Source organism: Felis catus, chromosome E1 (assembly GCF_018350175.1).
Source record: "Felis catus isolate Fca126 chromosome E1, F.catus_Fca126_mat1.0, whole genome shotgun sequence".
NCBI classification, from domain to species: Eukaryota; Metazoa; Chordata; class Mammalia; order Carnivora; family Felidae; genus Felis; species Felis catus.
In genome coordinates, this window is record NC_058381.1 from 1715105 (window position 1) to 1737599 (window position 22495).

The window sequence follows — 22495 nt, forward strand, 5'->3', positions numbered from 1 at the left end:
GGGCGGGCGGAGCCTGGGCGGCGGGGGACAGCGGGCGGGGCGCGGCCGGCGCGGGGCTCTCCGCCTCCGACGTGTTTCCGGCCTTAAAGGCATTTCGCCCTTCCCTTTAAGACGCGCCGCCCCTTCTCAGTCACTCCCAAGATGGCGGACCTACTGGGCTCCATCCTGAGCTCCATGGAGAAGCCACCCAGCCTCGGGGACCAGGAGTCTCGGCGCAAGGCCCGAGGTGAGGACCCCAAATCCGCAACCGCCTTTCTTCGCCCGGTTTTCAGGACCACACTCTCCCCCCTTCGGACGCTGCCGCCGCCTCAACCTTGAAAGACCCCCTCACAGGCCCCTACGGAGACCCCCAGAGTCCCTAAAAGGGCTGCCGGCCCGCCCGCTCTTGTTAGCGGGCGGTGATTGGCTACCTCAAGCCCAGCGCCGCCTCCCGCCTCTTCCCTACTGGCCTTCCGCAGTCCTTGTTTCCAATTCGCCGGCGAGCCCGCCCGTCCGCCGCTGTCGTGCTCTGATTGGCTGGCTGCCTCCAGCCCCTGGGCGTTCCTCGCCCGCCCGCCCGCCTCGCCCCGCCCGCGGTTCGGGGGGGGGGCGTGTCCGGCCCGCGAGTCCTGGCAACCCCCAGCCGTATTCCGATTGGGTCCAGGGCACGCCCGTCCGCCATCCCTTCGCCTCTATTGGCCAGCTCCACTAAGAGCTCTGCCCACGAAGTCTTGTCCCACCTTCCTCGGGCCCACCCCGCCCCCAGCGCCTCCTATTGGCGGCCGGGTCCTTCGGGTGCCCTGCGCCCCCTCCCCGAGCACCTGCCCTGCCGCGTCCCCGCCGCCCCTCCCTCGAGGTCAGCCTCCCAGCCCCCGGCTGCCGGCGGATCGCGCTAGTGACTGGAGGGACAGGGACGCTCCTGCCCCCGAGCGGCTCCCTGCGGGCGGGCTCCTCCACGCGGGGGCCGGGATCCTGGGGTACCGTCGCGGATCCCGCAGCCCCGAGCGCGCAGGAAATGATCACCCCGCAGTTTGGTAGCCACCTTGCAAAATAATTGTCACGAGGGCAATGACCCAGGGGCCCTGACCCGGTGAGCGGACAGAGCTCGGAGGAGATCGGGGACGTGTGCGAACTGGACACTGGAATTCGTGCTCTCCCTGACTGCCTAGGCGGGGCTCACCAGCGGCAGTTGGTGGACCAGGAAGCTGAAGTGCATAGTGTTAGGTACTCGCTTGAGGTCACAGGGTTACTAAGTGGTAGGGCTTTAAACCTGGCTTTAAACTGGAGTTAAGCCTACTCGATTTTTTTTTTTGCCAACATTTTTTTGTTTTTTAACGTTTATTTTTGAGAGAGAGAGCATGAGCGGCAGAGGGGCAGAGAGAGAGGGAGACAGAATCTGAAGTAGGCTCCAGGCTCTGAGCTGTCAGCACAGAACCCAACTCAAGGCTCAACCCACGAACCTTGAGATCATGACCTGAGCCGAAGTCGGGCACCTAACCGACTGACCCCTCAGGCGCCCCTTGGCCAACATTCTTAACCTTAATCTTAACGCCACTTCCTCAGATGCAGAGGGACCCGTTAGAGAGCTGTCAGTGGTCAAGATAAGATGCACTGATGGCAAAGCCCCTGGGATGAGAGAACGCCTAGCCTGAGCTATCAGGCCCTGGGGCCACGGAGACTGATGGGATGGGAGGTGAGCAGGGCGCCTGCCCTCCAGCAGCCCAGAGTCTGGCCCAAGAGACAAATACAAAGTTACATTATGTGGGTTCTCAGCACCTGCTCTAGTGGCTGTCTGAACCAAATGTGCTTTGGGCCCAGAGGAAGCGGCAACTGTGACTCATGGTGGGTCTCGGTGTGCAAGAGGAGGAGAAGCACTCGAAGCAGAAGGAGCCACAGGTGCAAAGGCCTGGGGTGGCCAGGCAAGCGGGAGGCGGCTCGGGACAGCTGCCGGGATTTGGTCCAAGGAAGTGGAATCAAGGGTGTGAGGGATTTGAGGTGGCCAGAGAGGGGCGGGGGCTCTGAGACCTGAGCTGGGGGAGCTCCTTCGCAGCTCACCTTGGACTTGGATGCCTGCGCTCCCAGAGGAGGAGGGGGCCTGTCCCTCCAGCGTCATCCTGTCCGTAGAAGTGAGAAGTGGGGGTGTCACAAAATATAGGAAGTTAAATAATTTCCCCTTTCTTGCGTAGACGCTGTGACAGGAAGCTCTTGAAGGCCAGGCCCGAATCCGCTCTCCTGACCTCCCCAGCTGTCTCCCAGTTCCTCGCGTGTCATGGGCATGAAATAAATGTTAATCGGATTCCCCAGCGGGGTTGGGAAACGGGACCTTGCTGTTCCCCCTGCACGGCGGGCTCTTGCAGGGCAAAGCTCGGTCCGTGTCTGTGCCACGGGACCTAGCACAGCACCACATACGGAGAACGTACGAACCGACGCTTGGCAGCAGTCCTCCCGCTCTCCCAGCGGGCCCGGGTCCCCTTGGCAGCCTGACGGACTCTCCCCGCCCGTGCCTCCGCCCCTGGCCTCACGCTGCCCTTTCTGCCCCCAGAGCAGGCTGCCCGCCTGAAGAAGCTACAGGAACAAGAAAAACAACAGAAGGTGGAGTTTCGTAAAAGGGTGAGGACAGTTGGAGGTGTCACAGGCAGCTTCAGGGAGGACCTCGGATAAGTTAGACTCGGAAGGTGGAGGACTCAGGTTTCCCCAGATGTCTCCGGGGAGGAGCCTGGAAGCCAGCGGCGTGGAAGCTGGGAAAGGCGTGGGGAGGCGATGGCCCGATGGCCCGGCTAGGGCGAGGGATGCTGGGGCGGAGCGGCCCTCCCATGCCGTCCTTCTCCTTCTCCCAAGATGGAGAAAGAGGTGTCCGATTTCATCCAAGACAGCCGGCAGATCAAGAAAAAGTTTCAGCCGATGAACAAGATCGAGAGGAGCATCCTGTGAGTGTCCCCAGCCTGGGCGGCTGGGCGGGGAAGGGCCAGCGGGGACCCGTGAGAAGGGGGTGCCGCCCCTCCCCCCCCCACCACCACCACCACGGTGCCGCACACTCTCCCCTCCGCCCTCCCTTCCCAGACACGATGTGGTGGAGGTGGCTGGCCTGACGTCCTTCTCCTTCGGGGAAGATGATGAGTGTCGCTACGTCATGATCTTCAAGAAGGTGAAAGGCCCGAGCTCCGCGCTCCCCTGTCTCGTCTTCGGCCTGTGTCCGTCCCCCTCTCCGGGGGAGAGGCCTGGGGTGCCTGTGGACCCTTGACCCCGGCATTCCCCTGTCCCCAGGAGTTCGCACCCTCAGATGAAGAGCTGGAGTCCTACCGTCGCGGCGAGGAGTGGGACCCCCAGAAAGCCGAGGAGAAACGCAAGCTGAAGGTGAGCCGCGAGGGGCAGGCCCTGGAGCCTGCGGCCCAGCACCCCGAGTCAGGCCCCCTGAGCGCGGGCCTCCCTCTGCACCCCCAGGAGCTGGCCCAGCGGCAGGAGGAGGAGGCAGCCCAGCAGGGCCCCGTGGTGGTGAGCCCCGCCAGCGACTACAAAGACAAGTACAGCCACCTCATCGGCAAGGGGGCGGCCAAGGACGCGGCCCACATGCTACAGGCCAACAAGGCCTATGGCTGTGGTGAGGCCCGGCGGGGTTGGGGAGGGCAGAAGGGAGGGGGGGAGCGCCGGACGGCAGGCAGGGGAGAGGCTGTGATAACGGGGCTCCCACCCTCCTCGCCCCCCAGTGCCCGTGGCCAACAAGAGGGACACGCGCTCCATCGAAGAGGCCATGAACGAGATCCGGGCCAAGAAGCGGCTGCGGCAGAGCGGGGAAGAGCTGCCACCGACGTCCTAGGCGCCCCAGCAACCGGGGCGGGCCGGGGACAGGGGGACAGGCTGCTGCTATTAGGACCCATCCTGGAGCCCCACCTCCGCACCGCCTCCCGTCCGCGGGCACCGGGCCGGGGAGGCGGGTATGTGACTTGTCACTGTCCGAGCTCGGACCCTCGAGTGGTGTGTGTGCGCTTGCGCGTGAGTGTGCGAGTGTGAATGCACAGGTGGGTATTTAACGTGTATTATTCTCCTTTCTCCTCGGAATTTTCTTCCCCACGGGGCTGGGATTACTTTACACTCAGTAAACACTGTTTGACCCAATGTCTTGGTTTGTCTGAACAGGGAAAGGGGGGTCCTGGGGAGGAAGGGAATTTTAGGTTGATTAGCGTGACTGCTGTTTGTGTAGACCAAGGATGGCCAGATACTGGCGCTCTCAGGGCAGGGGGGGGATGGGGGAGGGGGTCCCCAAGAGGTACGATCAGTGGGGCACGCTCCCTGGAGAGTTTTCACACTCTCACTCCCACGCAGCTGCCCCTCGGGGCGGGTCACACCCTCGGCCCCGCCCCCCTCCCTTCCTGGAGCTGGTTCCACGTGCCTTCAGTGCCCCTCTGGCTGCGTACACGGCGCCCCCTTCCCCAGCCTCCTTCCAAAGTGTGACCCCACCCCCCTCTCCTGCCCTCTGGTCCCTGCGGGTGATGCGTCTTTCCTTCCCTTCCCGCCCTGCCTGTCCGCTCAGAGACCCGCACCTGCTCACTCGCCACAAGGACCACACCGTGTCTATGTTGGCACCAGCGTTTATTTCCCAGGGAGGGGCTTGTGGGCCTAGGTCTGTCCCATGGTGTCTTGTGGGGTCTCAGAGCCTCCAGCTTCTCACTTGGCCTTCGGGTTACGGAACTTGCGTCCGGCAAAGACGGCCTTGTTCCCAAGGGCCTCCTCGATCCTAGAAGGCAGGTGAAGTCAGGGCTGTGCCTTCCTACCCAATGGCCCTCGGCTCCCCTCGTCCAGGCCCCCTGCGCCCACTGCACCCCCATACCTCATGAGCTGGTTGTACTTGGCCAGGCGCTCTGAGCGGCAGGGGGCACCAGTCTTGATCTGAGGAAGAAAAGGGAATTTGGAGGACTGTGTGAGGCTAGAGAAGCCAGATCCGGCCTGGCCCGGAGGGAGCTTCCCGTGGTGGCGGTCCAACCCAGGGATGGGAACCCAGGGCCCCCAGGAAACTTGGGTCAGACGTTTGGGAGTCGTGAGTACCTGTCCCGTGCAGAGCCCCACCACGAGGTCAGCGATGAACGTGTCCTCGGTCTCCCCGGAGCGGTGGCTCACCATCACCCCCCAGCCGTTGGACTGGGCCAGTTTGCAGCTGGGCGGAGAGCATGCTCGATAAGGCCAACTGACCGGGGCCCCAGAGGGAAAGCCAAGGGCCGGTGGGGCTTCTCCCTTCCGTTTGGGGGAGGAGGCCCTTCGCAGGGAGGGGAATGACTAAGTTCTTGGGGAAGGAGCAGAGAAGGGGCGACTCTAGACTCTGAGTCTGGGCCCTGGACGCGCCGGTGGGAAGGCAGGCAGGATCTAGGAGGGAGGAGTGGGGGCAGGACACGGCGGGGTCACCTGGGCCACGCTCCGGGGTCAGGAGGGTGGGGACGGGGCGGGAACCAGGCAAGGCGGACGTGGCTGGCCAAGCAGAGCTGGGGCGGAGGAAGGCCGCGGGCCCCCGGGGCCGGGAGGCACTCACGCCTGGATGGACTCGGTCACGGAGCCAATCTGGTTGACCTTCAGCAGCAGGCAGTTGCAGGCCTTCTTCTCAACAGCCTGGGCGATCCTCTTGGGGTTGGTGACCGTGAGGTCATCCCCCACGATCTGGATGTTAACCCCCGAGAGGAATGAGGTCCAGGTGGCCCAGTCGTCCTGGTCAAAGGGGTCCTCGATGGAGACCACTGGAAGGGGATGGGAGAAGAACCGGGGTGAAGGTCGGAAGAGTTGGGATGGGGATTTCGACGGGGCTCAGGACAGCCAGGGGCTGGGGCAGGAGCCACAGGACGCGTGGGGGTCTCACCAGGGTAGTTCTTGATGAAATTCTTGTACAGCTCCCCCAGCTTCTCCCCAGTGATGTGCCGCGCGGGGTCATCGGGAGACTTGAAGTCGAGATCGTACTTCCCGTTGCGGTAGAACTCCGACGCCGCCACGTCCATGCCTATCACCACCTTGTCTGGGTAGCCAGCCGCCTGGATGGCCGTCTTCAGCAGCTCCAGGGCTGGGGGAGGGGCAAGAGGGCGCCTGAGGCTCCAGGGCGCCCCGTCTCTGCGGCCCCCTCCACTGTGGGGACGCAGGGTCCTGCCCCTCAGAGCTCACACTGACCTTCGTTATTCTCCAGGATGTTGGGCGCGAAGCCGCCCTCGTCGCCCACGTTGGTGGCATCCTTCCCGTACTTGGCCTTGATGACCCCCTTGAGGTGGTGGTAGACCTCGGCGCCAATGCGCATGGCCTCCTTGAAGGAGCTGGCTCCCACGGGCAGGATCATGAACTCCTGCATGGCCAGCTTGTTCCCGGCGTGGGAGCCCCCGTTGATCACGTTGAAGGCCTGTGAGGGGGAGGGGGAGCTCAGCCCCGGGCCAGGGGCTGGGAGGGATCTAGAAGGAATGGGGAGGGTCCAGGTGGAATCCTGGCTCTCCTGATCACCCGCTGAGTGCTCTAGGGGGGAGTACTTTCGCTCCTCAAGGTCTCTTTCCTTGTTGCGGTAAGACAGGGATAACACCTGCTTACCTGCAGGACCTCACACTGAAAATTACAGAAGCGGAACGCAGCGTTCTCAGCGTGCGGCTGCTTCGGGCCGGGTAGTGACGCTGACGTGGTGGTTACCACAGCCGATGCTCCCCGTGTTCTGTGAGCTCAGTTCATGCTCACAGCAGCCCTATCAACTAGGCACTGTGATCATCCCCATTTCACAGATGGGAAGACCGAGGCAGAGAGCGGTGACACACTCTTGCCTGAGACCACACAGCTGGTGAACAGGCAGGAACCTAGCGGCTCGTCTCCAGAGCTGCCCCGTTAATTAACGATAAGTGGCAACGTTATTAGCGAGATAAAATTCAAAGGGTTTCCAGCAACAGGAAATTGGGTTTAATAAGGATCAGGGGAGACAGAAAGAAATGCCGAGATCCTCGCCACGAAGAAGCACTTGATCTGCTCCGGGGGCCTGGGCTGGGACTAGACGCTGGAGCTCTCACTGAGTCTGGCACTGGAATGCGAAGGCGCAGGGTTGTGCCAAGGGAAGGCAGCAGAGGCTTAAGGGAAAGCTTGGATTGTGGGAAAGAGGGAGGGGCTGGGCCGCGGCTGGAGACGTTCCACCGCAGGAAACCGTTTCTTTGGCGCTGGGTCTGGAAGGTAGCCTTTCCAGGGGCAGCTGGTGCCCCCCTCCCTGGGCGGGGCGGCTCAGCCACTGTGGCATCCGGCGAGGGCAGCTGCACTCACAGGCACGGGGAGGACCAAGTCCGGGTTCCCGGCGAGGTCTGCGATGTGCCGGTAGAGCGGGACCCCCTTCTCGGCCGCGCCGGCCTTGCACACAGCCAGCGATATGCCCAGGATGGCATTGGCCCCAAACTTGGCTAGAGGAGGCACGCACAAAGAGACAGTGAGAGCTTCTCCCCCGGCGTCTGGCGTCACCCCAGGAAGAATCTGGAACCCCACACCACTGGGCATCAAGAGCTCGTTAACAGATCTCTCCCCAGCCACCCAAGGTGCTCTGGGAGCCCCCACCCCAGGGCAATGTGTCAGCCTCACAGCCGTGTCCACGGCCCGCCAGGCCCGGCAGAGGGCAGGCGTCAGGAAATGCCTGTGCGGTGAATAAAGATCCATCCAGCCACGATGTGCCCCGAAATGTGGGACACAGAGATCACCTAACCGGACCTCAGTTCTGGGGTCTCTCCCATCCCCCCACATCCCTTCCCTCCCCCTGGAGCTTGACTCACACTTATTTTCAGTCCCATCCAGCTCGATCATAAATTTGTCAACTTTTTCTTGATCCACAACGCTTAGTTTCTGGAAGGACAGGTCAGAGAGGGGAGAACACAGGTCACAAGCGGGAGGCAGTGCGGGCATTTAGGGTGGACAGGACAGGACGGCTGGCCAAGCAGGGCCCCTCACACCTCCCAAGCAGGGGGGGGCTTAGGGAGAGGCAGCTGGGGGTGGGGCGCGGTGGGAAGCAGGCACCCTCTTGCCTTTTCCAGCAGAGCGGGGCCTAGGGTCTTGTTGATGTGTTCCACGGCCTTCAGGACCCCTAGACAGGCCGGAGGAGGGGGTTCAGATCTCTGATGCCAGCAGGCCTCTTCCTGAGGGCTCCAGTGCCCTAGCCCCCTCACCCCCACCCCCACCCCAAGGGCGTTGCGGGCCCAGTCCTGAAACCACCGCCCACAACAGACGCCTCCAGCGATGGGCCGCCCTCACCTTTCCCTAGGTAGCGGGATTTGTCTCCGTCTCTCAGTTCCAGGGCTTCATAGATGCCCGTAGAAGCTCCGCTGGGCACAGCTGCTCGGAATCGACCTGGGCGGGTTGAATGGGAAGGTCACGTGGGGTCCCAGCCGCACCCAAGGGGCCGAGGCGTCCTCTCTGAGCCCAGGGGCAGGGGGCAGCGCAGGGGGTGGTTCCCGCTTCTCTGGGAGACAAGGCCTGGGAAGAAGTCCTGGGGGAGGGGATCCCACAAAAAGGAGAGGATGTGGAGCGGGACGGGGGAGGGGTGGGGTGGGGTGGGCAGAGCCCGTTGGGGCCTGTGTTACCCTTGGCTGTGTGCAGGTCCACCTCTACGGTGGGGTTGCCCCTGGAGTCCAGGATTTCCCGGGCAAAGATTTTCTGCATGGCCATGGCTGCAGGACAGGAGGTGTAACTTAGTGTGGACAGTTGATCTCCCTTAAGGAGCCCGAAATCCCTTGCCCTTTAAGAGTCTTCCCCACCCCAAGAAGGCAGGTGCTGGAGCTAAAAATACCCCACAAAAAGGTCACAGAGGAAGAGGCTGGCGCAGCCCCCTCCCCCACTCAGGGCAGCTCCTATTCCACCCCCAACCTGGGAATCCAGGGGCTCCTCCTAGAACTGTTTGGATTGTGGGCAACCTGGACCCCCGTCCCCACAAAGCTGCACTGAGGCCTGCTCCCTCAGCCTTCCGCTCGAGCACTGCGCTCTCCCTGGCCCCGCTGGCCCTCAGACCCTCTTCTGCTGTTCTGGTTCGCATCTTCCCGCACCTCCAAAATCCGCGGGGACCCCAAATTCCCCACCTGGCCCCAACTCCCCTCCCCTTTGCAATCCACCTCCACCTGCCTCTCTTCACAGCCTTCAGGGTGTCGTCAGTCCCTGGTCCTGGGCACCCCCAACCTGCGTGCTCCAACCCTTCCAATCAAAGCTTTCTCCAGCGGGGGGGGGGGGGGTGTCCCAGGAGGAAGACACGCCTGACACAGCCCCCCCTTTCTCAAACCAGCACCCCCCTCCCCCTTCACTACCCCCCATCGTCTGGGACTGCAAGATTCGTCAGACCTGAGATGTCTCCGCTGGGGGTCTGGGGTGAGCTCCGAGTCTGGATGGCAGCTGGGACAGTGTCAGCTCACCCCCTCTCAGGCCGGGCATTTATCCCCGAGCCACCCTGTGCCCCGGCCAGCCCCGCCCCTCTCTCCCTCTTCGTCCCCCCCCCCCCCCCCCCCCCCCCCCCCCGCACTGGGCTGCCAGCCAAGTGCCCACTACAGCCTAAATCAGAAGCCTTTGGCCCTGGGCACCTGCCCCCTTCCCAAAAGCCAATGACGACCCCTCCTTCCTCTGTATCCCTCAACACAAACCCCTACTTTTAATTCCAGCCCCGGGGAGGGGCTTGGGAGGGCCTTCAGATCGGGGGTCTCCCCCTCCCCGGGATTACCATACCATTTTGCAAAGGTTAAAGAGGAACCAGTGCCCTTTAGCAAAGGCCAAGGGTAACCTGAGCCCTGCAGGGCTGGGGAGGGGGCCTGGAAGAGGGGCTGCAGGATTGACATCCACACATGCTCAGCTCACTTGGCAGGCGCCTGGTCGCCTCTGCCGTCGGTCGGAGAAGGGGCCGGGGGCGTGGGCAAGCTTTGAGGTGTAACCCCCCCCCACACTCGGAAGGCGAGAGAGTCTCACCTCTCAGGGTCCTCATTGCGGCCTCTCTCGGCTGCACCCCACCCTCCCCGCTCCGGGCGGGCGAGGGGGGTGGGGGAGGGGGCGGGGAGACGAATTTAGACGGGCCCCCAAGAGTTGGCGCGGCTCCCTACTGATAGCGCTGGGACAGCACTTGTCGCCCAGCGTGGAGACTGGCAGACGGGGAGCCTCTCTCCCGGCCGACCTCGGGCGCTTCGGGGCGCGGCCCCCGCCCGCCAGTGAATGATGTTAACCGGGAGTGCACAAAATGAATGGCGGGAGGACGGGTGGCCCCTGCGGGGAGGTGGGTGTCTGCCGGGGCGCGCACCCGCCCCTCCCCCCACCCCGGCCGCGCCCTCCCGGGATTTTTCCGGCCCGGGATCGGGGGTGCGGCGGGGCAGAGGTCGGGAGCCGGCGGGCGGGGAGCGCCGCCACGTGCCCGAGCGCCGGCCCCGCCCGAGCTCCCGGTGACTCAGCCGCGCGGCTGTCGAGGAACGGGCTCGGGGGGCGTCGGTGCCGGGAGCTCGGGGCGGCCGCGCGGGGTCGCGCGCCCCAGGCCTGGGAGGACCAGCGGGACGCCCCTCCCCCAGCACCGGAAGCGGCCCAGCCCCTCGGCGCCCGGCGCGCGCGGGGCTGCCCCACCTGAGCCGCCGCGGGGCCCTGCCCACCGCTCCGCGCCGGGCGCCGGGTGCGCTCGCCGCGCTCAAGTTCTCAGCCGAAGTTTTACCGAAAAGAAGGAAAAAACCCAAGGGGCCCAAACGGGAAGGGACTTTCCCCTGACTGAAAAAGTTGCAAAGCGTGAGGCCTCTTGGTATTCTTCCGCTCTGAAAAGTAGTCCCGCCCCTCCGTCCCGCGCGCGATGACCTCGGCGGCGCCGGGTCGAGGGGCGCGGCCGGGGGCGCGAAGTGCTCGGCCGGGGGGGGGGGGCGGGGGAGCGGGGAGCCCGGGGAGTGCGGGTGAGGCCTGGGACCGGAGCTGACCCTGCGGAGGGTCATCCCCAGGAACTCGGCTTGTGCCACTCGGGCTGATGCTAGAGACACGGGTGTCCCCGCGGGGATGCCTTGAGCTCCGAAGACGGCCTGGGTATTTGTCACATCCCTCTTGGCTCCCGCGCGCCTTAGCTGCCTATAGCCGAGCGGAGCAGCGGCGCCGCCGCCCCCTCCGGTCGGCGGGAGACACGTCCCCGGCCCACCCGCCTCCGCGGGGGGTCCCGCCGCCCGCTTCCCCGCGCGCCCGCGCAGCCGGCCGCTGGCTCCAACCGCCCCGCGCCCTCCCGCCCGGCCCGGCCCGGCCCGCGCAGGCGCGGGCGCACGCGCCGCCGCCGCCGCTCCTGCCCTCCGGCGGAGGTGGGGGAAGGGGGAGCCGTTCCGTTTAACCCTGAGCACCCCGCACCCCCTTCGTTGCGCCCAATTCGCAGCTCGCCAATTCCTCCTTTCACTTTCCTTCCTCCCTCGGGCTCACTCCCTTCCCCGACACCAAAGTCCGATTTATATTCCATGCGAAGTGGAGCGAGCCCGGACCCTAACCTTCCCCTGCCACCGCCCACCCCCCCCCCCCATCCTTTTACATAGCTTTCCACCCAACTCTGCAAATTTTGCAATAGGGGGAGGGATTTTTAAAATTGCATTTGCAAAGTTCGGTCTCTGGGCAGGCGAGGGGGGGGGAGGGAGGGAACGGGGAGCAGGCCCCGCCCCTGCCGCCCTTTGCAAATAAAAATCTAGGGGGGGGGGGGAGGAGCAGGAAGTGGCGGTGCGAGGGCTGCTGCACAGCTAGCAGAGCCGCGGTCCGGACGGCAGCGCGTGCCCCGAGCTCTCCACCTCCCCCCGCCCGCCAGCCCGAGGCCCCCGAGCCCAGCCCGCGGCCCCAGCAGCAGCGCCCAGAGCAGCCCCAGCAGCAGCGCCATGGCCGGGTGGAACGCCTACATCGACAACCTCATGGCGGACGGGACCTGTCAGGACGCGGCCATCGTGGGCTACAAGGACTCGCCCTCCGTCTGGGCCGCCGTCCCCGGGAAAACCTTCGTCAACATCACGGTAGTGCGACGCCCGCGCGCCCCGGGGCACCGGCCGGCCCGGACCCGGAGGGAGGGACTGGGGTGGGGGCGGGCGCGGTCCGGGGAGGACGGCGCAGGGCCGCCACCGGGTCCTGGCCCCGGACACGGCGCGGATGGCGGTTGCACGTGAGCGGGCCCTCCGCTGCCCCCCGAGCCCTACGCCCCGGGGCGGCGGCGCCCGTGCCTCCCGCCGCCCCGCTCCCCGCGACGGGGCGTTACATCCGGGGCACAGGGCGGGGAGGGGCGCGCCGCCCGGTGCCGAGGCCCACTTCCGCCTCGTCTAGGGCGGGGCGGGCTCCGCCGGGGCCGGGGACCGGCCAGGCGCCTGGGGACCCCCAGCCCCGCTTCCGGCGGCCGGCTCTCGCCCCGCCACCTTTGTTCCTCCCGCCGCGGGAGGGAGCCCCGGGCGCGTGGTCTGGGTCGCACGCCGGTCCCCGGGGCTCCCCGCCCTCCCGGCTCCGTTAGAGAGGGCGAGGCCGCCACACGCCCCCCCCCCCCACGGGTCGGCACGCCGTGCCCCGCATTCCTGGGAGGCCCGTCCCGGAAGTCCCCTCGCCCTCCCTTCCCGCCATCCGGCGGGGCCCGGAGCGGGGGAACTTTGTGGGAAGTTGTAGGGCAGCGTGAGCCGAGGAATGAGGGATGACTCCTGCTGTCCCCATCACCACCTCCCCTGTCCACACTGCCCGGAAGTGGGGAGGGGGAGCGGAAGTTCGGGAGGGGGGGAAGGGGATTTCCGGGCGGGAGGGGACCGGATGTGGGGGTTTGGGGGGTTAGGGGGAGGGGGGAGAAAGGTTCCCTGGGGTAGTGGACCCGAGGGCTGGGTTTGCGGGTGTAGCCTTGGGCCCCCTTCAGAAGTTTTCCAACTTTCCCGGAAGGCCCCCAGGGCTCTGCTTCCTCATCTTGGGGCACAGATACCTGGACTTACCCTAAGTCACTTGGAGACCCAGGCGTCCGGGCCCCTAACAACTCCTGCAGAACCTTTGACCAAATAAGGGCAAAGTTGCTTCTCCTGCTTCGCCCGCCCCCTCCCTTCCCCTCTGAGCTTCTGCTTTTCCTGAAGGAGAGTTCTGTGCATCCAAAGGCTCCCCATTCCATTCCACTCCACTCCTTTCCCTGCATTTTGGTCCCCTTTATTTCCTGGATTTGCTTTCCCTATTAAATGAGATCGAAATTTCCAGAGGAATATGTAGTCCTTTCCTAGGACCATTTTCTGGGTTTGAGGACCATGATCTTTTTGTGCACGAACTTTCAACAGCCCTTTTAAGGGTTTTTCAAATTTCTTAGATGTGCACAAAGCAGGTAACCTGTCCTCCTCGCTCGGGGGTGGGGGAGGGGTTCTAGCTTCCCCCTAGAAGTCGGGGGTAGGTGGGTCCTTGGAGAAGAGGGTGGGAACCTCCGTGTACTAACTTTGATGGGCGCTTCGTTCCCCTTCCAGCCAGCTGAGGTTGGTGTCCTGGTTGGCAAAGACCGGTCAAGTTTTTTCGTGAACGGGCTGACACTTGGGGGCCAGAAATGCTCTGTTATCCGGGACTCGCTGCTGCAGGACGGGGAATTTACCATGGATCTCCGTACCAAGAGCACCGGCGGAGCTCCCACCTTCAACATCACTGTCACCATGACTGCCAAGAGTGAGTTTCTCTTAATCTCTCCTGCTCCAAGATCCCCAGTGTACCTCCTGGTCGTCTTTTGGGTTCTTTTTCTGTGTGGTTTCCCCCAGTACAAAGGGATCCTAACAGCCTGCTGGATGCTGGGACGCCAGATAGTTCCTCCGGTTGTGTCTCAGTTCCTCATCTTGTAATATAAAGAGTTGAACTGTGTTACCTCTTCAGTTCCTTCCTGCCCTGAGACTTTCAGAGGAAAAACTCCGTTTTCTTGGAAGAGGTAGACTGGTGGTCAGAAGTTGGCACTTAAACTGGGTCTTTTGAATTCTTTTGTTAAAACCTGGAGGTGGCAGGCCCAACCCTGGTTATTTGTAGCCTGAACCAGAGTCCGCGGTATGCAGGCTTTTGGCCCCTAAATTTTAGCTTGTTCCTCTCCAGCTTTAAGCTTGATTTCCCCCTCCTGAAAAGCCCTATTGTTTCAGGGTGACTGACAGCCTGCCTGTGTGGGGGGGGTGGGTGGGAAAGAGGAGGTTGGGTTACAGCCCCCAGGGCTGGACAGCTGCTGAACAGCTGGCCGGGGGTGGAATCGGGACACCTGGGTCCTAGCCTCCTTTCTCTTTCCTCCAGCGCTAGTCCTGCTGATGGGCAAAGAAGGTGTCCACGGCGGGATGATCAACAAGAAATGTTATGAAATGGCCTCCCACCTGCGGCGTTCCCAGTACTGACCTCGTCCACCCCTCCCCCCCACCACCCCCACTGCTTTTGCACCCCTCTCCTTCCCATACACACACGTACACCATTTTTATTTTTTGGGCCATTACCCCACACCCCTTGTTGCTGCCAAAACCACATGGGCTGGGGGCTGGGGCTGGATGGACAGACACCTCCCCCTCCCTGTACCCCTCCTGTGTGTGGTTGGAAAACTTTTTTGTTTTTTGGGTTGTTTTTTTTTTTTTTTTTTTTCTGAATAAAAAAGATTCTACTAACAAGGTGCTGTGTGGTTTGGCCTGGGTGTCAGGATGGACTGTCCCCATGACCTGCCTCCTTTATTTTGGCTTTGGGTTAGAAGGGGGTTGAGGGCATCACAACCCCCTTTATCTTGGCTCTGGGTTAGAAGGGGGTTGAGTCTAGAAATTTGAGCTTCCTTGCGCCTGGGCCAGGCCTAAGCACCTGCCTGTAGCCTACCTGGTCAGGTTGGCCCAGCCCTTCCACAGTGGCACTTCCTAGCTGAATTGGGAGATAATGGAAAAGAGCCAGTCCGTCCCAGAGAATGGGTCCGGGCCTGCGGGCAAGGCAGGGCCAGTTGAGTCATCCTAGTGTGGGTGGGGCTCCCCCTCTCTGAGTCACAGTAAATGCCTGCTGGGGCTGTCCCCATGGCTACAGGTTATTCTCCAGGCACTCCCCTGCCCCTTTATGGCAAAAAAAAGGAGGGGGGCAATTACCCCCAAGGATAAGGAGTTCACCTATGTGAGAATGAGCTCACTCTTCCTCAGTTCACAAAAACTGTTTTATTAACCCCGAAAATGAAGACCCAGTCCCTCTACACCCTCAACCCCTTCAAAAGGATGGGGTTGGGCAAGGGAGAAACCTGGGGTGGACATGTCCCCTGTCCCTCAATCCAGGAAACCGGAGGGAGGAAAAGGGGCTGTGCAAACAGGTCTGTGGGGGGGTTGGGGGGGGGCAAGGGGATTATTAGACCAGCACGGCAGCTGAAGAGGAGGGAGCGGGCGGGGGATCTGCTGGAGATCCAGGGAAGGCCAGAGGGGTTGGAGCCAGGGAGCCGAAGGAGGTGGGAGGTGTGGGGCTGGAGCCCAGAAGCGGGGTCCGTTCTGAGACAGGTTGGTCCCCTGGCTCCCCTTCTTCATCACCCTCTGGCCCCTGAGTTTCGTCCTCCTGTTCCTCGTCCCCAGGACCCCGATGGACGGGCTGCTTGCAGATGGGGCAGGTCTTCCGGGTCTGGGTGAGCCAGGGGTCCACACAGCGGCTGTGGTAGGCTGCGAGAGGCACGGGGTGGGGTGGTGGGGGGAAGGGGTGAGGCACTGGCGCCTGTGGGGAGGCCTGGGGGCCCGGGCACAGGGAGTGGAGGCCTCACCATGAGCACAGGGGAGCACCCTCAGCCTGTCCCCGTCCTCATACTCGTCCAGGCAGATGGCACAGACGTCATACTGGTCTCCTGCGGGGAGGAAGGGAGTCCTCCCGCTGAGCCACCCTGAGCCAGAAGAAGAGCTGAGAAAGGGCAGGGTGAGGCCACAGGAGGGCACGAGGAATCAGGGGTTCGAAGGGAGGAGCAAAGAGAAGCAGAGGTAAGAAGGGAAGTGGGTTTCTTAGGGGGAGGAGCGGAGGGGGGGGCAGGGCTCTGACTACAACCTTATATGGGCACTGGCGGCTCCAGGACCCAGAGACCCAGCCCCCCTCACCTGTATCTTCCTCGGCCCAGTTCCTCCCCACTCCTGCCACGTCTCTGCTCTCTCCACCTCCCCTACAGGCAAGGTCGGTCCTCCATTCGTCCCCCAACTCTTCCATTTGATCACCGGTGCTTTCCACCGCCGGCCCTATGCCCGTCCTGTCCTCACCGGCCGTGTGGATAGAGCGAAGGAAGGGTGGCATCTCTGCCCCTGGTCTCTTGAGCTCAAACTCCTTTGGAACCATCTGGGAGAAAGGCCCCGTCTCCCCCTTGTGCCCCTCACCCTTCTGATAGTCATGCGTGGGAATCTGTTTCAGCTGCTCTTTGGTCAGTCGATTCCGCTGGAGTCGTTTCCGGTGCTGGACACAACGGACTATCTGGGGAGGGGGGGAGCGGACGGATCCACTTTAGGGAGCAAGACTGGGCCAACCCAGCACAAACCACCGCCACCTCCCGACCTAGATCCCGTCTGGCTTTAGAGGCCTCCAGCCCTCCCACCGCACTGCCCAGGCTACTCACCATCACTGCTCCCATGGCCAAAACCAGCAGCCCCACGATCCCTGTAAAAGGGATGAGGTAGTAGCCCAAAGGGAAGCTGTTGTCTGGGACCAGCAGCACCCGAGCCCTGAGAAAGGAAGACCGGTATCAGAGGAGCGGGAAAGACAAGGAAGAGGCACAGGGTGGTGCTGGGTGAGGCCCGCAGACGGGGAAGGCGTGAGAAGAAAGTCCAGAGGCAGCGTATGAAGGGCCCCGGGGCCTGGCCTCCAGGGTGGCGTGGAAAGACGGGGGCAGCGGGAAGGAGGGCACGTCCTACCCCTTCTCGTAGACGAAGAGGGTGCGCAGGTACTCGGAGCTCCTCTCCCCGATAAACACAGACGGGATCCAGATCTGCTGCTGGATTTCCTCTGCAGGGATCAGTGCGTCACCCCGGGGACCCGGTCCTCCCCTCGCATCCCCTGCTAACACTGCTAACGCGCTGGCTCTTTCGCTCCATCCCGCCCAGAGGACTGACTCGTTTTCTCCAAGCTCTCAGCGCCCCCACCATCTCAGCCTCAGCCCGGCCGTCCACACCCCCGACCTCACCGCTGTTCCACACCATGTTCAGAAGCTCGTTGGAGTTCACGTTGTGCACCACAGCTGCACCGTACCCCGCCTTCTGAGCATTGAGGACCTAGGGAGACAAGGCACGGGATGGGGCGTAAGGGACCGTCGCGGCCCTCGCCTCCCTCCACTCCCGGTGCCTTTTGTCACCCTCCGCTTCCCAGCCCCCCACTCCACATTCAGCAACCTTGAGGTCAAAGTTGCAGTCGAATCTTCGAAGCAGTGCAATAAAGACTGACCCGTTGACCGGGGCTGGGGGCGGTGGGGCAATGGGGCTGCAGGCATTGGCCGGGTGAGCCTCCACAAGGAAGCCCTGGGGAAGGGAAGCAAACAGCAGTTGGATTTCACCTGCTTGGGGTCCGCTCCCCACAAGGGCCCACCAAGCACACTGGCTCCCTCGTGCTGCACATACCCTGCCCCTCACTTTTCGTTTGTGGGGTGGGGGTGCCCCGCCCGAGTCAGGTACATCAAACAGCATCTCGTGACCAGACCTCCCACCACCTCTCTCCCTGCACCGGATGGGCTTACGCCCCACACTCTGTGCTGATTCAAACCCTGCCACCTTCCAGGCTCCCACATTATAAACCAATTCTCCACTCATCCACATCCCTTTCTCTCAAGCTCCACTTCACATCTCCTTCTGCAGCACAAACTCCTACAGAACATACTCCCCTCTGTTAAAAAAACAAAAAAATCCCCAAATCGAATCACTTGTGCTAGGCCCCACATCGCCAGACTTGATACCTGACTGAATTACAATTTCAAGCCTCCCCGAGAGAATGGAATCTTAACCGGTCCATCTGGAATCACTTGGTCAGAACGACTGAGGTCCTCTGTGGGATGGACCCCTGCCCTCCCTTTAAGAAAAGTATCCTCCCACAATCCCCTTTACTGCTAGCCTAACTTACTTGTTCTGCCTCTTCTTGCCTATAAAAAAGCCTTTTGTTTTTGTACACCTCTTCTAAGTCCCGTCTGCTAGGTAGGATGCCGTCCAATTTAGCCAAACTGTTATCTAAAGTAGTCAGACCCTTTAAAAGTCCCACACTTAGACTTAACTCCTTATCTAACTTCATTCTCACAATAACCCTGGGAAAACATCTCTTACCCCATTTTACAGCGAAACAAACCAAAGGTGCAGAGACATACAACGACTTTGCCCAACCTCAAAACCTACGAGTGGCTCCGAAGACGCTACTGATAAGCACCACTTCGCCCCGCCTCTTATCTATCTCCGTGTCCATCAGAGGGCTCAGAGTTCCAGGAGCTGACTTGGTCTTCTCCCTCCAGATTCTGAATTCCACGCTAGATGTGCTCCTGCACTGAGCTCCTAACCTGCCTCCTCTCCCACCTCCAGCTTCACGCAAGGGCAAGGCTCCTCCACCCCCACCCAGAAGAGAGGATGCAGGGAAACAGACAAAAGGGAAGGAAGTCACCTGAAGTCCCTCTTGGCTCAGGGCAGCCCCAAAGAGCGCTGGCAGGTCTGCAAAGTCCATGCTGGCATTGTGGTCCGAGGTCTGCGCACGAGAGAGTCCATGTTGCCCCTGAGCCTGCAGCCCCGCCCCCCCCCCCCCCCGTACCCTTCCCCCGCCAGCCCCCGGACTCACCGCTCGAATGAGCCCGCGGGTGGGGGTCGCTCCCCAGAGCACGGCAGCCACAACCACAGGAAGCGGGAAGGCCGCGGGGTGCATGGCAGCGGGAGGGGAGCGGCAGGAGAGGCCGCGTCCCGGTAGCAGGAGCAGCAGCGGAGGTGCGCGCCCTCTCCGCCTCTCCTTCAGGATCCCAGGGGTCCAACCGCCCCCAGGCCCCGCTTCCCAGCTACATGGGGGCGCGGGGAAGGAACCCCGGGTCCGGGAGTGGGGCAGCCAACCCGTTCGGTGAGGGCGGGGAAGGAGGCACTAAACGTATCCTACTCGGGTACAGGGACAAGCTCGGGAAGGGAGACCAAGGCAAACACAGGTGACAGAAAAACTTCTGGGTGGGGGCGCTCGAGGAGGCGGGACTTCCGGACAGGTGGGCTGTCTTCCCAGCTGCTGGAGCAGGGCTTCCGGGAAAGAAAGTCAGGCCGCCTCCAGCACTGGGTGCTCGGGAGGAAGGACTTCCGGTCCTAAAAAGCCGTCGAAAGAAAGGTTAGAGGTAGAGGGAGTGCCTCTGCAGATGCAGGGAGCGTCGAAACCCCAGAAAACCTAATCGCTTCCCCTTCAATGCCCGGGATTTTGGAGCTACCCGCTTTACAAACCTCTCCACTCCGGCCGCCGCGGCGGCTGCGGTGCCTTCAGGTCTCGCGAGAGTCCTCACCACACCTTCCCTTCCACGAGCTGTGTGCTTGCCGTGTCTATCGCGAGAGACACTTCCTCCCTCCCCTCCTCCCCCAAATCTGGCTTCCCGAGGTCACTTTGTCTCGCGAGATCTCCTGACTATTTTCCATCGAGTCCAATTCGGTGAAAACTGCGTCTAAGCGATGGCTTCCTAAACCAGCCACACCCCTTCCCGCACCCAGCCTCGAAGCCCCGCCTTCGGCCCCGCCCTCCTCCCGGTCTCCTTTGCGCCGCGCGCCTGCGCCTGCGCCTGCGCCGGCTTCCAGCTGGAGCTGGACCCGAGAGCCGGAGGGGCGTGCGCGCGCGCCCTCGGCCCTGTTGCGCGCGCGGTGTCACCTTGGGCGCGAGTGGGGCCGCGCGCGCGCAGGACCCGGAGCTGGGGGCCATTGAGTGGCGATGGCGGCGACGGCGAGTCCCGGGGCCGGCGGGATGGACGGAAAGCCCCGCACCTCCCCCAAGTCCGTCAAGTTCCTGTTTGGGGGCCTGGCCGGGTAAGCTCTGGCCCCAGGGATGGGACGGGAGGAGGAAGGGACGGGTGCAAGGAACCGAGCCCGGTTCATCTTTGGGTCTGTTGCGGCGAACGGAGCCGGCTCGGGGTCAGCGCGGCCCCCGGCGTATTGTGAGGTCCTTGATGGGCCGTCAGGACCTCGTCACCCACTGCAGGACCCCTGCTGGTCTGCGTACTGGGTCATTGCTCGGCTTTCCCGGGTTGCGTGGGGTTCCAGGTCATTGCATGGCTCCTGTCGCGCTACGTGAAGTCCCAGGTCATAAATGCCCACCTCCTTTCCCCCGGGGTCGGACTGCTTCCAGTTCCAGGTCACCGCTTGACCCCCTTGACCGGAGCACTTTCATTGCACGGTCCTCGTTGGATCACTGGACTTTTCAGATCTATTGTTCTTGGTCCGAGTAGAAGCTTATGCACATACCCACTAGTCTCCTGAACGCTTAGTTAATCACGTGAAAGGCTTTGCACTTTGTGATCCCTTGTTGCCAGGTTCCAGTGGGCATTGGTAGGTCCGAGACACGTGGCCCTTGACTCTGCTTCTGCCTTCCTCCAGGATGGGAGCCACAGTTTTTGTGCAACCGCTGGATCTGGTGAAGAACCGGATGCAGCTGAGCGGGGAAGGAGCCAAGACACGAGAGTACAAAACCAGCTTCCATGCCCTCACCAGCATCCTGAGGGCAGAAGGGCTGCGGGGCATTTACACTGGGTACTGAGGCCACAGGAGAGGGGGCAGGGTATGGGCTGGCAGCTCCTGGACCTTGGCCTGATGCACTGACTCCTTCGCTCCCCAGGCTGTCAGCTGGCCTGCTGCGCCAGGCCACCTACACCACCACCCGCCTTGGCATCTACACGGTGCTGTTTGAGCGCCTCACTGGGGCTGACGGTACACCCCCTGGCTTTCTGCTGAAGGCCCTGATTGGCATGACGGCCGGTGCAACTGGTGCCTTTGTGGGGACACCAGCTGAAGTGGCTCTCATCCGCATGACCGCCGACGGCCGGTGAGTTCCAGGTCAGGTGGCACCCTAGCTCCATTCCCTGGAATCTAAAGTCAGAGGACTGGTTTCTTATCGTTGGTCTGGAGCTGAGCATTGATGTGTTCTGGCCTCCCTTTCTTTGCTCCTGTGGGGCGGGGGGGGGGGGGGGGGGTCTATCCTGAGCTCGACCCCTTCCTATCTTCCCACCAGGCTTCCGCCTGACCAGCGCCGGGGCTACAAAAACGTGTTTAATGCCCTGATTCGAATCGCCCGGGAGGAGGGAGTGCCCACACTGTGGAGGGTGAGTGAAGGGGCCGGAGGCTGGGGCGGGGAGGGGGGGGTCACGTCCCCACCGTTTCTGACACACACCGCCCCCTCCACAGGGCTGCATCCCTACCATGGCTCGTGCTGTCGTGGTCAACGCGGCCCAGCTCGCCTCCTACTCCCAGTCCAAGCAGTTCTTACTGGACTCAGGTGAGACCCAGAGCTGGGCTCTTGGCCCCTGGCCTGGCCTGGGCCAGCTCTGAGCTGACTGTCACCCGACTCTGCCTCCCCCAGGCTACTTCTCCGACAACATCCTGTGCCATTTCTGCGCCAGCATGATCAGCGGCTTGGTCACCACTGCCGCCTCCATGCCCGTGGACATCGCCAAGACCCGGTGAGCGTGCAGGCCCGGTCCCGGAGGGGGATAGGAGGGCCCGCTTTATGTCTCTCAAGCGCCTGCTTCCTCCTCTCCAGGATCCAGAACATGAGAATGATTGACGGGAAGCCAGAATACAAGAACGGGCTGGTGAGGAAGCTGGGCTGGGGCTCAGGCTGGAGGGTGGTGACGGTGGTGGGGAAGAGGGACACGGCCCTAGAAGCCAGGCCTTAACCCTGCCTGCCTGTCCGTTTAGGACGTGCTGGTGAAGGTTGTCCGCTACGAGGGCTTCTTCAGCCTGTGGAAGGGTTTCACGCCCTACTACGCCCGCCTGGGCCCCCACACCGTCCTCACCTTCATCTTCTTGGAGCAGATGAACAAGGCCTACAAGCGTCTCTTTCTCAGTGGCTGAGGCAGGCAAGGGGCCCAGAGCCGGTGTGCCAGGGCTCCCCTCACCCGCTGCCCCCACAGTCAATGTGCCCCCGGGGGCCTGGACTCCGCTGCCCTGGGCCCCTGTATTTATTTTTCCTCCACGGTCTGGTTCTCTCCTTTGCGGTAAAGGACTTTGGTCTGTCCTACCCCTGCGTCACCTCGCCCTCCCTGTCCCGATCCTCGTGACATCTCTGCCCCTGGCTGTGCCTCAGAGGGAGCTGGGAAACTCCCTGAGGATTTCCGGTCTCCTCTTGGGTGTTAGTTTCAGGGCATGTAGGACAGCAGAGGACCCGCCTTCTCAGTGGGCAAACCAAGGCAGAGCTGAGGGGACAGGAGACGGCAGAGGCCGTTGGGACGGTCACAAGGTCTGCAGTGGGAGGACGTGACCTTTCCTCCACCTCACTGAGGACATGATCAATAAATCGGATTGATGACACCACCCCCAGATCTGGATAGTTGTGAGGGGGGTGGAGGGGAGGAAGCCGGACGGACGAGGGGAGGTCCCTGGGAAACAAAAACCGGAGTTGCTAAGCAAAGTTGTTAAAAGAAGAGGCGAACGCCGCCGTGTAAAACAGC

General features: G+C 62.7%; 5 protein-coding genes across 10 annotated transcripts; 3 read left to right on the plus strand and 2 right to left on the minus strand.

Annotated features, from left to right (window-relative positions):
- The first annotated feature begins 68 nt into the window (after positions 1 to 68).
- On the plus strand, positions 69 to 3977 carry SPAG7 (sperm associated antigen 7). The gene is made up of 7 exons (XM_003996144.6): positions 69 to 226; positions 2522 to 2589; positions 2818 to 2906; positions 3040 to 3124; positions 3244 to 3333; positions 3421 to 3577; positions 3684 to 3977. Exons 1-7 carry the CDS (start codon positions 142 to 144, stop codon positions 3791 to 3793), a joined length of 684 nt encoding a protein of 227 aa, XP_003996193.4. The 5' UTR covers positions 69 to 141; the 3' UTR covers positions 3794 to 3977.
- A 572-nt stretch (positions 3978 to 4549) lies between these two features.
- ENO3 (enolase 3) lies at positions 4550 to 9429 on the minus strand. The gene is made up of 12 exons (XM_003996145.5): positions 9283 to 9429; positions 8535 to 8621; positions 8206 to 8301; positions 7980 to 8038; positions 7731 to 7800; positions 7234 to 7367; positions 6121 to 6343; positions 5819 to 6016; positions 5498 to 5699; positions 5020 to 5128; positions 4805 to 4863; positions 4550 to 4711 (listed from the first exon to the last, which is right to left on the minus strand). The coding sequence occupies exons 2-12, from the start codon at positions 8617 to 8619 to the stop codon at positions 4642 to 4644; spliced, it is 1305 nt and encodes a 434-aa protein (XP_003996194.1). The 5' UTR covers positions 8620 to 8621; positions 9283 to 9429; the 3' UTR covers positions 4550 to 4641.
- A 2210-nt stretch (positions 9430 to 11639) lies between these two features.
- On the plus strand, positions 11640 to 14527 carry PFN1 (profilin 1). Its single transcript, XM_023243426.2, has 3 exons — positions 11640 to 11927; positions 13383 to 13575; positions 14176 to 14527. The coding sequence occupies exons 1-3, from the start codon at positions 11796 to 11798 to the stop codon at positions 14271 to 14273; spliced, it is 423 nt and encodes a 140-aa protein (XP_023099194.1). The 5' UTR covers positions 11640 to 11795; the 3' UTR covers positions 14274 to 14527.
- A 510-nt stretch (positions 14528 to 15037) lies between these two features.
- RNF167 (ring finger protein 167) lies at positions 15038 to 19533 on the minus strand. Of its 6 annotated transcripts, none has more exons than XM_045045222.1 (10): positions 19290 to 19530; positions 18658 to 19157; positions 18487 to 18567; positions 17241 to 17366; positions 17036 to 17123; positions 16767 to 16857; positions 16472 to 16577; positions 15966 to 16329; positions 15641 to 15721; positions 15038 to 15542 (listed from the first exon to the last, which is right to left on the minus strand). In XM_045045222.1, the coding sequence occupies exons 2-10, from the start codon at positions 18739 to 18741 to the stop codon at positions 15241 to 15243; spliced, it is 1323 nt and encodes a 440-aa protein (XP_044901157.1). In that variant the 5' UTR covers positions 18742 to 19157; positions 19290 to 19530; the 3' UTR covers positions 15038 to 15240. The 6 variants fall into 6 exon arrangements, with proteins under 6 accessions (XP_044901157.1, XP_044901159.1, XP_003996287.2 ...); XM_045045224.1 differs by having other exon boundaries at positions 16122 to 16329; positions 19290 to 19528; XM_003996238.6 differs by having other exon boundaries at positions 16236 to 16329; positions 19290 to 19523.
- Positions 19534 to 19618: 85 nt separating this feature from the next.
- SLC25A11 (solute carrier family 25 member 11) lies at positions 19619 to 22358 on the plus strand. Its single transcript, XM_003996147.6, has 8 exons — positions 19619 to 19859; positions 20427 to 20579; positions 20665 to 20871; positions 21058 to 21148; positions 21231 to 21321; positions 21406 to 21505; positions 21586 to 21637; positions 21744 to 22358. Exons 1-8 carry the CDS (start codon positions 19765 to 19767, stop codon positions 21897 to 21899), a joined length of 945 nt encoding a protein of 314 aa, XP_003996196.3. The 5' UTR covers positions 19619 to 19764; the 3' UTR covers positions 21900 to 22358.
- Positions 22359 to 22495: the final 137 nt, after the last annotated feature.